This window comes from Neltuma alba, unplaced genomic scaffold, assembly GCF_004799145.2.
Source record: "Neltuma alba isolate B1F8T4 unplaced genomic scaffold, ASM479914v2 tig00003845_pilon, whole genome shotgun sequence".
Lineage (NCBI taxonomy): Eukaryota > Viridiplantae > Streptophyta > Magnoliopsida > Fabales > Fabaceae > Neltuma > Neltuma alba.
The window spans coordinates 255528-269783 of NW_021633445.1; the positions used below are offsets into that span (position 1 = coordinate 255528).

Sequence of the window (14256 nt, forward strand, 5' to 3'; positions counted from 1 at the left end):
AAGGCAGTGTTAAAAAAAAAATAAAATCAAACCGACTGATTCGACTAGAAAAAAAAAGACCAAACCAGCCAGTTCAACTAGAAACCAATGAACCTGCCAGTGATCTTGTCTAGTTGGAGTATTGAACCAGCTAGAAATTGAACTGGTGATCAATGAACTAGTTCGAATAATTATGTTGTTATTGGTCCTATTTTTTTTATCAAGTTTTTAATATCCAGTCACTATAGATTTGTATGAATTTTAGTAATGATTAATTATTAATTTTAGGTATTAAGGAATCATTAGCAATCAAAATTCTTAATGTTGTTTACTTTGTTATTGTTACAATAAAATTATTATTGTATTTCTTAGTATTTTGTTATTAGTGATTATTAATGTCGTTAAATTTTGTTATTTTTAATTAAATTATATTATTTTAATATGACCAATTTGATTTTGATTTGAACCCAATCTGACCCACTAATTATTAAACCACTACCTTAACTAGTTTAGTTTTCGGTTGGATTTTTTTGTTCCTTGGTAAAAATAAATTGCAACAAAGGATGTCATATTTGAAAACAAAATAACGCTAGCTAAATTCGCTTATAGAACTGGCGGGAATTTTTGGCTTCTTGATTGACCTCCACATTGTGTTCAGGAGATGAATATTGATAAAGAATAGGGGTTATTGCTTTCTGTTGTACTTCTTTGGCTTCTAACGAAGTTTCAGTGTTTAATTTAAAAAACAAAGCAAGGTTCAACCATAAATGCAACATCTGTAAATGGAAATGAGCTCAAGCCATCATCATCATTAAGTTCGCTCGTTTGCCTTTCGTGTGTGAAGACAAGATGAGAGAATGGAAGAAGATAAATAAGAAGGGGTCGAAAACAAACTTATCGATTGAATCCAAAAATCTCATTTTGCTTCACAAAATGAATGAATTAATGTCTCAAATTGACCAAATATATCATACCTACCTGTTAAGCTAGGTGGTATAGTTATTATATTTAGTGTTGGGCTAAAATACGTCCTCAAAGTTCTCCAAAGTTTGAATCAGTAACTTATTAATTACTTTCATAATCTTTAAATTAAGGAATGTAACGTAATTGTCAAATCCCATGTTAGTTTTCAAATGACATTATGTATATAATAAGAAAATATACAGGAATTTTGAAAAGGCACAGGAGTTGAAAGTGAAAACATGAAATGTTTGGATCCTTCATTTAGATTTTTGAAGGTTGCAAAGGTCGTACACAACTGACTCAAAGTTGACAGAAGTTTTATGTGTATTTTAACCTTAGTTTTATTAGTTTGTTCGGTAAAGGTTGAGGTTAGTAAGAGAGTGAGAGTATTGGAATAATACTAGCTTCAGTCCTTAATATAAGATCAAGTTGAGTAATTTGAAAAAAAATTAAAAAAATTACTAAATTACTTAATTATAGCATATAGTAATAATCTTTCTAAAATAATTATGGGTGGATCGCTAGAGTATATATTGTAATCATCCTTACCTTACTGTGTCCACTCAGTTAGTTAAAACATTATCAGTCAAAGCCGGAAGTTTCCAGGAAAGGTCCTCGAGTGTAATTCCAATTGGGAAAGGGAAAGCAGATAGTTAGATTCATGGGTCATTACCCTCAAGGGTCTTGGTCTTCCACTATCAAAAGGTGCCCAGGGTATCAATGAAACTTTTATTCCTCCTCTCCTATATGCTCCAAAGCTTTCATTCATAAACTGTCCCCACACGTACGCTGCCCTAAAAACACGGAAAATAAAGTAACAAAAACTTGTTTCGACGTGAAAAAGACGAGTAAATACCGTGCCATTCAAATATACACAACCCATGACCAGAATCCCAAGATAAAACTCCCATCTCTGCTCGTCGTAGACAGCCACCACTGCCGGCAGTCGGAACTCCGATCATGGCCACCGGACTCCACTCCAGTGCCAGCGGCCGGAGAATTTTTCACAAAGGTAAATCAATATACTGATGTTTAACACTGACATGAAATGACCAGCTAAAAAAAGCAAAAGTTTGTTGTATATGTCTCCAGTTTTCTACTTCTCAATCATTAAAACATAGTCATTTACCTCTTTAAGGGGGAATTTTCTTTTCTGTGGGGGAAGAAAGTTATCATGACCGTTTTGTTGTTCATATGCTATGAAATTGTTGCCTTTACTGAATCATTTGAAACGCTAGTTGGAGTTTGGCAGATCCTTGTAAGAACCTTTTTCATCTCTAAATAAATGGCACAAGTAATATTATGAATTGGTTAAAGGAATGCTTATGGGCGTACGTAATTCCGAATGTGTTTGTTGGTATATTCAAGTCCCATAGGGATTAGCAAGTTGAGGTGATTATATACATAGAAAACCACAACATGAAATATTAGGAGAAATCATAACAAAAACATGTTATATTCCCTTTTAATATAGAACAATATCACCGCTCATTTAATTTTGTTATTTTCTAAGTCCTTTATGTTGTCAAATTTTTATATTATCACCCTAATTGTGTTGGCAGGATTTAGATTAGTTGCGCATAATTTTAAATACTTACCCAAACATATGTTAACATCAAATTTTCGTCCGTACATTAGTACATTGGTTTTCTTTCTTCTTTTTTGGGGGAGTCAAACCATTAAAAACATTGAGAGAAGAGGAAACAAAGATGCACCACAACGGTAATTTTACTTTGAAATCAATTAGTTAACAAAACATGGAAGAGTTAATTAACATCAAATTAGTAAGACTCTTGAAGAAACTTTTAGTACATTCAGAACCTTAAAATATTTTCTTAATAGTACTCAATATCCAAAGTTTAGGGTGCTCATTGCTAGTGAGAAAATATTTTCAAAGTAAAATTGCATAAAGAATTACTTTAAAATACTAAATGATATTGAAAATGCACTTTAAGGTTCTTGCATGTACCAAAAATTAGTTTAGGAAGCTGAAGTTACTTAAAAATACTTCAAGGTGTTAAATGCAATTTAATTCTAAATCATATGTATCAAATCCTACCGTTATTTATCAGCCATTGACTTTCTAAAAATTATCGCATGTGATTGATATCCTATGAATCACTTATAAATTACCAAATGAGAGACCAAAATATTTATTAAAAATTGAAGTAAAGATACAGAGATACAACAGTAACTCATAATTGGTCTCCATTTTTCAGTAAAGCATATGCCTGCTTGGCCGAAATAAAGACCTTAAATAATATGTTGAGTAAATAATATCATAAAAAAGTTGAAATTGCAAAAACAAAAACATGACTATTGGAAAAAATGAAATGACAGAAATGAAGCTAGGAACCCACTTTATGCCATGGTCATATGTCACGAAGAAGGCACTACTGAATGCTATCATCATGCTTGTTATAGATATGAAGAGAGTTACCAATCCAAATATCACCTTTGAGGGAAGAGACTTGTGAAAGTCATATTCTGCATAACGTGAGATAAGGATAGACAAGAAGACTAGTATGGAGGCTGAAGATGAGATCAATGCAATAGCATCTGATATTGCAAATATCATAAATGATGGTTTCCATAAATAATTTGGGATTCCAGAACTATCATTGATGCCACCAGGTATGCTAAATGCAGCTGAAAACACTCCGGTAGCAATAAGAGTTGAAACAACCATACAATAGTTAGATGTTCTCTTCATCCATGACTCAGCATTTTTTCTCAATGATGCGTGCTCCTTGGTGAACAACTCCTGAGGAGTTTCACCATTTGAGTTTTTCATATTCACATATGATGGTAACACTATCTTCCTTACCTCCTATCATGTCAAAAGATTGTTAAAAAAAATTAATTCATAGATATATTCTAGCCATATAAAGCATGTCATGTTATGTAAGCAAGACAAGTACCTCAAACCATAATAGTTCAAACTTCATTTGAAAAGCTGCCCCAGAGACCAATTCAAGTCGATCAGCTGGTGCTAACTTTGCAGCCAAATGTAATATATTGTTTCCATCATCTTTGTCTACATATGACAATATGATATCCTTATTTGCGCTTATATCACGGATGAGATTGAAGATGTTAGGATGACGATGTGAAACAGCAATGTGAATTATGCTTCGCTTTTGGCTGTCCAACTCCCATACCAAATCAGGGTAGGATCTCAGAAGCTCAGCTAAGAAATCGAAGTTTCCAACTTTTGTAGCATCAAATAATAGTCGGGATGGCTCATTTATGATCTTTCTTATATCTTGCTCTGAGTTTACAAGCTTGAGAATTCCTAGCCAGAGGGAATGAACAAGTTGAAGAGCAACACCGTTTTTCATCCCTAGGATACATGATGATTTGACTAAGTTAATGTTAAGCAATATGTTGGGGCAGTCTGTGATTTTAGCCATAAGGTACGAACTAAATGTAATGATTATTAGAAAAACAAATTGATACATATAGCAAGTGTAAAGACTAATTTTCTAGTCTTCGTCACAAGTAATTACAGTGGCTAATTATTACCTGAACTTATTAGTTTATTCTGATGTCCTAGACTATGATGACCCGAATCTGTTGTCTTCTGAGCCATGATATGCAAACCCGTCAAACCTCGTTCATTTGTTGCTAATGCAAGGTCTGGCTTATCTCTCAACATTTTCAACGCTAAATCTAAGAAATTTCAGAATGTAGTCAAGAAACGCATACATAGATACCAAAAATAGATGCTGTCACACAAAGTAATAAGCAATATAGAGCTATATATATATATATATATCAAGCTAAGAAACTTTGCAGAACAGGTTTTGTATTATATATTTAGTATGCATCAAATATGAACTTACCATAAATACCAGTGTCGATGCAAGTGAGGAATAACTTATTCCACTCTGCTTCATCGAAGGTTTCGATAGTGTTAGGATATAAATACCATGCCACATCAGCTCTTCCTTGCTGTGCAGCAAAAAGAAGAGGGGTGAAACCATTTCCACCTCTAATTTTTGGCAACAAGGGGTTCTTTTCCCACATTAACTTAACAATATCCAAGCTTCCTGCTGCTGCAGCAAAGCAGAAGGCAGTGTTTCCCCTAGAGTCTTGTAAATCCAAGTCATTCTCGTCCATCAAGTTCACAAGCTCCTTCGCAAAGTGAAAATGGCCAGCTCCTGCTGCTACATGAAGTGCTGTTGGATACCCTTTTGCTATAGCAGCATTCACTAGCATTCTGTTATGATCTAACAGCATGGGCTTGGCTTTCTCCCAATTGCCTTCTAATGCATATTTGTAAAGAGGTACGCATAAGTTTATGTAGTTGAATCTGGCCTCCCCTGAAACAAAGTTGAAATGTTTCGGTTTTTTGGGTGATCAGCTCTAACTTGAGTGAGGTAGAAGAGTAATTAATCTTTCATAGATTTCTAACCCTCATGGCGTATCTGATCTGTTGGAATAACAAGTTTTTTATTAAACTAAAAGTTTGGATGATGAGTTAAGTTTTGAGAGTTCACCAAGAACATAACAAGCCTCACTGTTCAAAAAGTAATGACAAATTACTTACCACCAAGATCCTAATTTTAGATATAAGACTTGAAACCAAGAGGTCATGCGATATGAGCCAACAAGTATTAATAAATATACAAGTCTGTATTTGATATTGGAACAACGTTTGTTCACAATTAGGGGGAGAAAGTAATTTTCAAAAAGAAAAAAAAACACCAACAATGGGAAAAATAGTAAAGAAATTACTTCATTTTGTCCTAATTAAGTCTTGCAATTTTGAAGAAAGAAGCCCATATTCATCAGTGACCAGCCACCTAACTATATATGGAATTACATGCATTTATGTTTTATTAGGTGAGAGGATTCCATCATTTCCTCACCACAATTGAATCAAAATTTGGAAAAATTAACAGGAACCACAAATAAGTGAACACATCAGTTTTTTTTTTAAAAAATTTACTTGTATCCTCCAAAAGATGAAGGGAAGGCCTCCTAAAATTAGCTGAATCAACCCTCTGTATAAATTGGATGTGATTAGGCCCTTCAGGAGTATCCATTGGATGTTCATTTGGCGCATCCATTTATCTGCAAAACCATACACATTAACACTCCCCCAGCTTTCTATGCATTTGCATTGATTTCTGCATTTTCTGGTTTAGTTTTTCTACCAACAATTGTGGGTCACGAGGCTGGCACATTCATATCGAATCCAAGAAGAATTGTACTGTTCATTATTTATAAATATTTCGTGATCATAACTTTGCATATTCTCTATATATTTTGTACAAAGCTCGAGATAAGTTATACTGTTTTGTTTATGGCTTATCAACTTCTAAAGATATATGACATCGATATATAATAAAAATATAAAGAAACAAAGCACTTTCGCACTCTATAGATATTTTACATATTTCTCATGAATGATGATTGTCATGGAAGAGACTATTCTCAAGATTATGATTAACTAAATGCTTATGTTTCCATTGATATAAAATGTGCTTATATTAAAACTTATGATAATTAGTATGAGAAATAATGTTATCTTTTAAAATTCTAAATGAGTTAATAAAGGAAACGGGACACAATTGCATTCACAGTTCGTAGACACTATGGTACGGATGTTGGGATGAATTATTCAATTATTGATGATGAAAAATTAATTAATTGTGTTGACGTTGAAATTAAGCAGTTTCAAGGAAGCAGCTTTGGTCCCACTGATACCTTCCGCAACCATTCGTTTTTATGGTTGAGCATTATTCTATCTTATTGGTGGAGACATCTCATCCTCCAAAATACTAATTTCATCTGCAAATGCTCTTTATCAAATTGTTCCATGAATATATATATATATATATATATATATTTGTTATATTCCAAACATAAGAGTTAAATAATTAATTTTTAATTTTCTTAAAATATCTCCTTTAATCCTTTTTTCCCAACAAAATATCACCTTTCATCATTTGCATTAGAAACAATCTCTGTTGATGAAACTTCCTTTAGAGATAGACTATGGGGAAAAATTATAAATTTGACGGACAAAGTAAATTAAAGTCTTATATTTAAAATTAAAGTAAATATTTCCACTAACTTATACATTTAGGAGTACAGGAAGTATTACATATAAACTTAAAAATTCTAAATAATTTAACCATCAAGTATTAATAAATCATGTATTTCTTTGAATTAAAAAAAATCTGCATAATCTGGCAAAAAATTATACCTGGTTGTCGATGGAAAGAGGAAATCTTCCTCTTATGGCACTTGCCTATGAAAAACCAGCTTCTTTAATCAAACAGTTAGTTTCCTGGGGGGAAAAATTGAATATCAACGAATCTTGGATTGTATGCATAGAAAATAAGATTTCAATGATTTGAATCATATTTGAACAGAGGAGTTGGCGCCATCCTTAATGAAATTATAAGGGTAAACCAGAAAGAATAGTAGAATCAATGAAATAATGAAAACATTAACTGAGGAATACGCAGACGCACCAATCACAGAAGAAGAAGAAGATGAAGCAACATCTGTAAATGAAGGATATAGAGAAAGAAGACGGTTAAAAAGAGGTCTTATTTTACCTTATGGAATCGCTTTATTTGTTCTTTTCTTGTAGAGTGAGATAAAATTACTGTAAGGTTGCTTCTGCAAAACAAGCCTGGGGATTCTGTGGGGTTGAAAGCCATTACTGAACCAAGAAATACAGTGATGTGAGAGAACTTGCGAGGGAAGTTCTTCTTCGTCAACGTGGGATCCGGATGGATCCGGATCTTCTCAGGGGCCATTTTCTCCTTTTCCCTCAGAAGCTTAATATCCTACCCGTCCAGTTGATCTGACGGCCTGCATAAAGATATCTCATGAAGCTGTTTAGAATCGCATCTGAACCATCCATCTTCATATAATCTGGTCGTTCATTTAATTGCATATTCTGCAAGATCCCTTTAGGGTTCAGAGGGCCATTTTCCGTCGAAGTTCCACCCCCAGGCAATGCAGACAGGAAGCTCCGCCGTCCCGCACCCATCGTTGGAAAATATGAGAGAATCTCCATAGCTTTGCCGAAAGTAGTTTATTCAGATGCCTACATTACATCTCTTCCTCCATATCTTTCCCCTTCTTTTCCATCTCTCTCTTCCTCATTCTTGATGGTTTGAATGCCCAAGTAAGCAGAGGTTCTTTCCAGAAAATTAGCAATGTTATTGCATTTAAATTAGAATCTTTTGTATGCTACTGTTCAAATCTAAGATGACCTGTGCTGCTATAGGCGTATAAGCTAAGCAATTGTGCTAAGATTCTTTAAAGCATCATGTTTGTTCTAATTTTCACATTGAGTTTCTTTTTGGTTTGCATCGTATGATAATTTCATGGAACTATTATATTCTTCATTTATTTCCCCCCATGATAAGCCATGCTGGCTTTGTATTGGAGAACTTATATTCCAAACGAAGTTTGCAAAATTTCAATGATGTCGATGGGTTGAAATTATTTGACTGGATTAGCATTATTTCATTGCTTTACTCTGTTTCCGTGGATATTTCTATATTTATTGAATCAAGTTATTTGGCACTTTATTGGATATCTTCTACTCCCTCCGTTCCTTATTATAAGAGACGAATAACCGAAGTACGTTGATAAAAAAAACAGTTAGAATTAGTTAAGAACAATCAATGTGTAAAAAATATATTTTTTTTCCAGAAATACCCTCATTAATAAGGAGAGATAGCATGAGAGAGAACAATTAAATTATTAAAAGAAAGAGAAGTGGGAAGGAGAGAGAGTGTGTGAGTTGGAGATAATAAATATAAGTAAAATAAGAAATCAATACAAAAAAGTAGAGATAACTTTTAAGTGTCTCTTATATATAGGAACATGCTATAAGTATCAAATGTCTCTTATAATAAGGAACGGAGGGAGTATCTCTCTTTCATAATTGTTTTGGAAAATAGAGAGAAGATGTGCAGTGCTCAATTAAAAGCATGATAGCAGAGTAAATTAGTCAAGGATTGTTTAATTTCTTCCTCTATAAATATGGAATGAGATTTATCTTGCTAATAAATAGCATTGTACAGCCTGATTTAACAAAAAAGGTTCAGCTTATGATAACTCATAGGAGTTTAAATCTATTTGAGAACAATAAGATGCCTGTAAAGTAACAAATAAAGAGACTATATATATATTTTTCAAACTCTTTGCCTGCAACAGCATTACATGAAACATTGCTCGAGAGCAAACTACATATACACAAGACAGTTTTGTTGTATGAAATATATTGCATTACAACTTTTTTATGACCACATACTAACATCTACATTGCTCTTCTTTAATTTCTTCCTTCTTGTTTGGTGAAGGTGCATCTTCAATAACAACTTCAACAATGTCTAATCAATTCCTAGCAGGTGAAGGTCCAGAAGGTCCATCTTCTATAGCCTCAACAATATTTAGTCAACATGAGAGATAATATAGCTACCGCCTGCAATAAAAATTCAAATTCCAGCACTTCAGTCATTCAATCCACCGACTTGTATTTTGTATGACATGACAGCAACTTGTATTTTCTTTCATAGGACAACAAATTCTGTTTTGTCCCTTATGACAGCTAGTTCAACATGTGTCAAGTTCTATTTCATTAAATACGGAAGAGAAAGTTATGTTTTGTTCAATTGGTCATTTCCAAAGGTAGCTTTTGCAGCAAACTTGGTCTCCTAACTTGTTTAGGAGATGTGTAAATCATTATTATTTGGAATCAGTCTATCTATACCTAATGTAACTTTGTCCAGTGACAATCTCACAAAAGCTCTCATGGCGGAACACTCTATGGTCTAAAAAAAGATTTACTCTGCAACTCTTAAAAGAACTTAAAAAAGCAGTAAGCAATAAAAACTTCAGACTCACTCCTCTCCAACATCTCTGAGTATGTTGGTTAACTGGCTTGCAATTCCTAGTCTCTTCGATCATATCTTTAAATGGCTGCATGAACTAGAACAGAAGGTATTGAAGGTGCACAAAATTTGTGGAAGCCAAAGTTGTGGATGGATGATTATTGTTATCTGTAGATTACACTCACTGCCAATATATTGACTTTAACTGATTGTACATAGAAAACTGGAGAAAATCATGATACGCCAACTAACAACTCAACTAGAAGGTCAGAATAACATCTCATTTGATTTTGTTGAAAAACAGAGAAATCATGTCTGCAGGAGTATAGAGATACAAACAAAACCAGAAGATCTCCTTTCACCAAAATTATTAAAAAAAAATGGATAATTCACCAACATAATTGTTCCATCTAAACTAAAAGTGACAACTTCCCTGATCTTAAGATCGAGACAAACTTCCGAACGTAATAGTTGCAACAAAAAGAAAAATGCAGATTTCCAGAAGTTTGCAAGCTATTCCCAAACAAAACTTGTTAAAGATACATTCCGACTAAAGGTGCATATTAAAATAATCAGTCGGAAATTAAAAAAAATTGTAAATCAGAGGGATGAAAAAATTTACTGTCTTCAGGCCCGTGGAGATGCATATAAAACTCCCACATGCCATCATTAATCATCTCCACCCTGTAATCGCTCATCCTCCTGATTTAATTAATCCACCCAAAAAAATTCGAATAAGAACTTCAAATTAATTAAATGGAAGGGGAAAAGGAAGAACAAGAAAAAGCATAGTTCAAAAAGGGATGGAGGAATAGTTGCGGCAAAGATATGGAGGAAGAGTTGTAATGAAGATACCTGACCAAATAAGCTACTCTCAACAAATTCTCTCATAGTGCCCGACCGTGGGTGACGACAGAGCTCCTGTTTGCACCGCCGATGGACATGGAACTTCACAAGAAACTGGAGTGTATTCGTGAAAGAAAGCTACAGGGATTTGGCGGAATATGAAATTGAATGTGCGGCCAGGATCATAACAAGACGAATGGCTTAGATGTGATTTTGAATGCTTTATGACGTGTCTCTTGGTGAGCATTCGGATGAAGTGGACGGTCAAGAATTGGAGATTCTGAGAGATGAGGAGAAAATGGCCGCTGAGAGGATCTGTTCCCCACTCCTAAGAAGAGTGGATCCCCACTGGCGTGCCGTCTAAAATTAATATTCAATTGGAAAAAATATATATATATTTTATATTAAGATGAAATAAATTAATACTCCCCTTATGGAATTAATTAAAACCTCGTGAATGAAAACAGCGGGAGGAGAGAGACTATACGACCAGATAATGATTCAGAAGCTGGAACTTACTTTTGAGACTCTCTCTAACTTATCAACATGACCGGGAAGAATGAAGAAGAAGAGGATAGGATAGTAAATTTACGTGTGGATCCTGTGTGTGGGCAAGCACAAGCAACCACTCCTCTGTCTCTCTGGTAATTCAACCTCGAACGAGCTCGCTATCTAATTCCCGCCTGATTCTAAACACAAACACACAGATTCATCAAACTTCAAAACATTACCATCACTCTAGAATCTCTCTCTCTCTCTCTCTGTGAAACGTACAAACTAGCCAACGCATCAGAGAGAAATTGCAAGGAGTCAACACTGAAAGCAAGTTCAGAAAAACTGCAGGGTTTTCGATCATTCACTTCTTCTCATTGGACTGAGTTAAAATAATAACAGTAACAAGAGAGAAACAAGAAGCTTGGTTATTTCCAGAGAGAGAGATGGTAAGAAGACGATATGAAAGAGAGAGAGAGAGAGAGAGATTGGAATAAATTACCTGAAAGTAGAGCAGTGGTGATGGATCTGAAGGCCGTCTGGTTCAACTCTAACAATCAAAGAAGGTGGAAGGAAGCAAATAAAAGAATCAATTACCAAAGAGACTGCAGAAACCAGCCCATCAACTCTGTAAAGTCCTGCCACTATGTGTTAAGTTATTAGAGTACGGCCACGGTCATTTGGCTTTATTGCTTATTTCCCTCTAATAACAACTTTTATGAAGAACAATATTAAATGTCTCTTCTTTTTATTATTAAACCACACAGCATGCATCCTGATCCGTCTTACTTCTAACTAATTGGAGTTCAATCTAATTCGGATTGATGGAGTGTTTGGGATGCCCAAAATCACCTTTAAAAAAAAAATATTTTCATAGAAATCCAATCGAACTCCTCTCATATTTTCATTTTGTATATTATAAAATTATTTTTAAAATCATGATATAATTTCCATCTAACTATTTTTTAGTTGAATAATATCATTTGGGTAACAAAACTCCCTCTTCAAATATTTATCCTAATATATTGGTGGCTATTAACACACAAGAGATAGCTTTTTGGGTATAAAAAAAAAATAACACTACCTCTAGTTCTGTTTATAAGATCTCATTCGTAGTCGATAAATGAGGTTATAATTAAGATCAAAAATAGTACAATTTACAATATAAAACAAATCTTATATTAGGAAGGAAGAACTAATAAAAACTAAATCCTTCCACCAAACGTAGAAGAGATGGAAGTGAGATGCCGCGAAACTTTGTACTCGTGTTAGTACTTGTGTTAATGAATGGACTTCAGTTTTCATGCAAAAAAAAAAAAAAATGCAGCGAAGCTTCAGAAAAAAGCATGGGAAACGACAAATGTGGCAGGGGCTGCTTTCGCTCTCCTCAGTCGACCTTCGTGGAAAAGGATACCATCAGCGTCCTCTTCCCTCACCGTCCAAATCCCAGCCGTGGAAATTAATCGAACAGATCATATTGTGCCACGTGATGATGCTATTGAAAATTAGAAATAAATCTTCATCATAGCATAAAATTTTAGGAAAATTGGGATAAATCCTCATTAAAAATTTAATTGACAAATGAGAGACTTTGTATAACTTAACTTTTATTGTGTGCAACTTCATTTCTTTATGTGTCATTTATCTTTCCATAGCTTGTGTGCAATGATTTTTCTTTGTACCATGTGTAACTCAATTTTTCTTTATACAAGTGAAAAACCTTTATGTGCAAGTTATCTTTCCTATATTCAAATTGATTCCTTATATTCAAATAATGTTCTGTGCAAATTATCTTTTTTTTTGTATAATTTACTTTCCTTTGTGTGTAACTAATCTTCCCTTATACAATCAATCATTCTAAATCCTATTTGCCAGCTTTGAACTAAGATTATTCTAGCATGAAATATCCAGTTTTTCTAATCTGCTTCATTTTAACTAGAGGATTTATGAGAAGTCCAAACTCCAGACTCACCGAGATGACCATAAAAGATGAAAAAGCTTAATCACAAAATATTTATATATAATTTTTTGGATTTACTTCAGTTCAATTTAATAGAGGTCGAGTTAGACAGGACATAAAGAGTTGCAAAACCATATCAAGTATTTTATTTTTATTTTTAGTTTTTAATTAAAATACCTGATAGCAGAACTTTGCCTCTCTGTATGGCTCTATTTGACTCAATTTATATTAGCTGGACTCCTAATAAGCGTTACAGTTCAAATAAGGAGATTCAAAAAATTAGGTGTTTCACTTTGAAATTTTTTTTAAAAAAAATAGTTCAATGCTACTAAAAAATTTTATAGTATCAGTTAGACTTATATTTAATTTTTAATAGGAGGATGATGTGGTATATTATGAGCTCTCAAATTAATCTGATGGGTTATATTAGGATGCTCAGAGAAGCTGAGGGATACCGCCACTGAGAGTGCGGAACTTTGTTCTTTGGGAAAATTTCATTTCAGGACTACTGTAGCCAATTAGTATCAGTAAACCCCCAACAGATTCTGAAATATTACTGCAGGACCAAGGGACCAAGCTGAAATTAAATTTAAGAATGAAATTACAATAATACCCTTCACTTTTATTTTTTAAAAAAAATAAATATTAATGGTTACTGTAGTTCTGGCCACCACCAAAGGTAGGAGGTCGGAGGTCGGGCCACTAGCGCTTAGGTGGCCGCTGCTGAAAGTTGGACCTCCGATGGCTGCTATTGTAGCTCTGATGATTGAAAGTTTTTTTTCCCCCAATAAAACAAAATGGCTAAAGGAGAGCTTGAACCAATAACCCCTTAGCACACTAAAAACAAGATAACCAACAAGCCAAGCAAATCATTTAATTATATGGTGCAAATAAAAATATATATAACAAAACAAACGCAAGTGTCCAGTGAATAAGTGAAATTCGAAAATTTACAAGTAAAATTCAGAAATTTACAACAAAAATTTAACAATTTACAAATAACATAATAGAATTCATAACTCCAAATACAAGTCTTTAAGTGTAAATGAGCAACTAAAATTTGAAGATTTATAACAAAAGTTTATATATTTACAAGTGAAATTCGACAACTTTAAATCCATAAACTTTTGTTGTAAATCTTTAAAT

General features: G+C 33.7%; 1 protein-coding gene and 1 long non-coding RNA gene across 2 annotated transcripts; both read right to left on the reverse strand.

Moving 5' to 3' along the window:
- Nucleotides 1-3157: 3157 nt before the first annotated feature.
- LOC114742655 (ankyrin repeat-containing protein ITN1-like) lies at nt 3158-4283 on the reverse strand. The gene is made up of 2 exons (XM_028930870.1): nt 3864-4283; nt 3158-3772 (listed from the first exon to the last, which is right to left on the reverse strand). Exons 1-2 carry the CDS (start codon nt 4281-4283, stop codon nt 3158-3160), a joined length of 1035 nt encoding a protein of 344 aa, XP_028786703.1.
- A 4800-nt stretch (nt 4284-9083) lies between these two features.
- Nucleotides 9084-10761, reverse strand: LOC114742647 (uncharacterized). Its single transcript, XR_003739895.1, has 4 exons — nt 10668-10761; nt 10435-10496; nt 9826-9900; nt 9084-9403 (listed from the first exon to the last, which is right to left on the reverse strand). It is a non-coding gene; the product is annotated as an uncharacterized LOC114742647 (long non-coding RNA).
- Between the last annotated feature and the right edge of the window lie 3495 nt (nt 10762-14256).

What these genes read in the sequence shown, in the direction of transcription:
- LOC114742655 (XM_028930870.1), bottom strand. Translation starts at nt 4,283, where the DNA reads ATGAAAAACGGTGTTGCTCTTCAACTTGTTCATTCCCTCTGGCTAGGA. An exon ending in TTGAACTATTATGGTTTGAG is followed by an intron (nt 3,773 to 3,863) that starts GTACTTGTCTTG and finishes TTGACATGATAG; the next exon opens with GAGGTAAGGAAGATAGTGTT.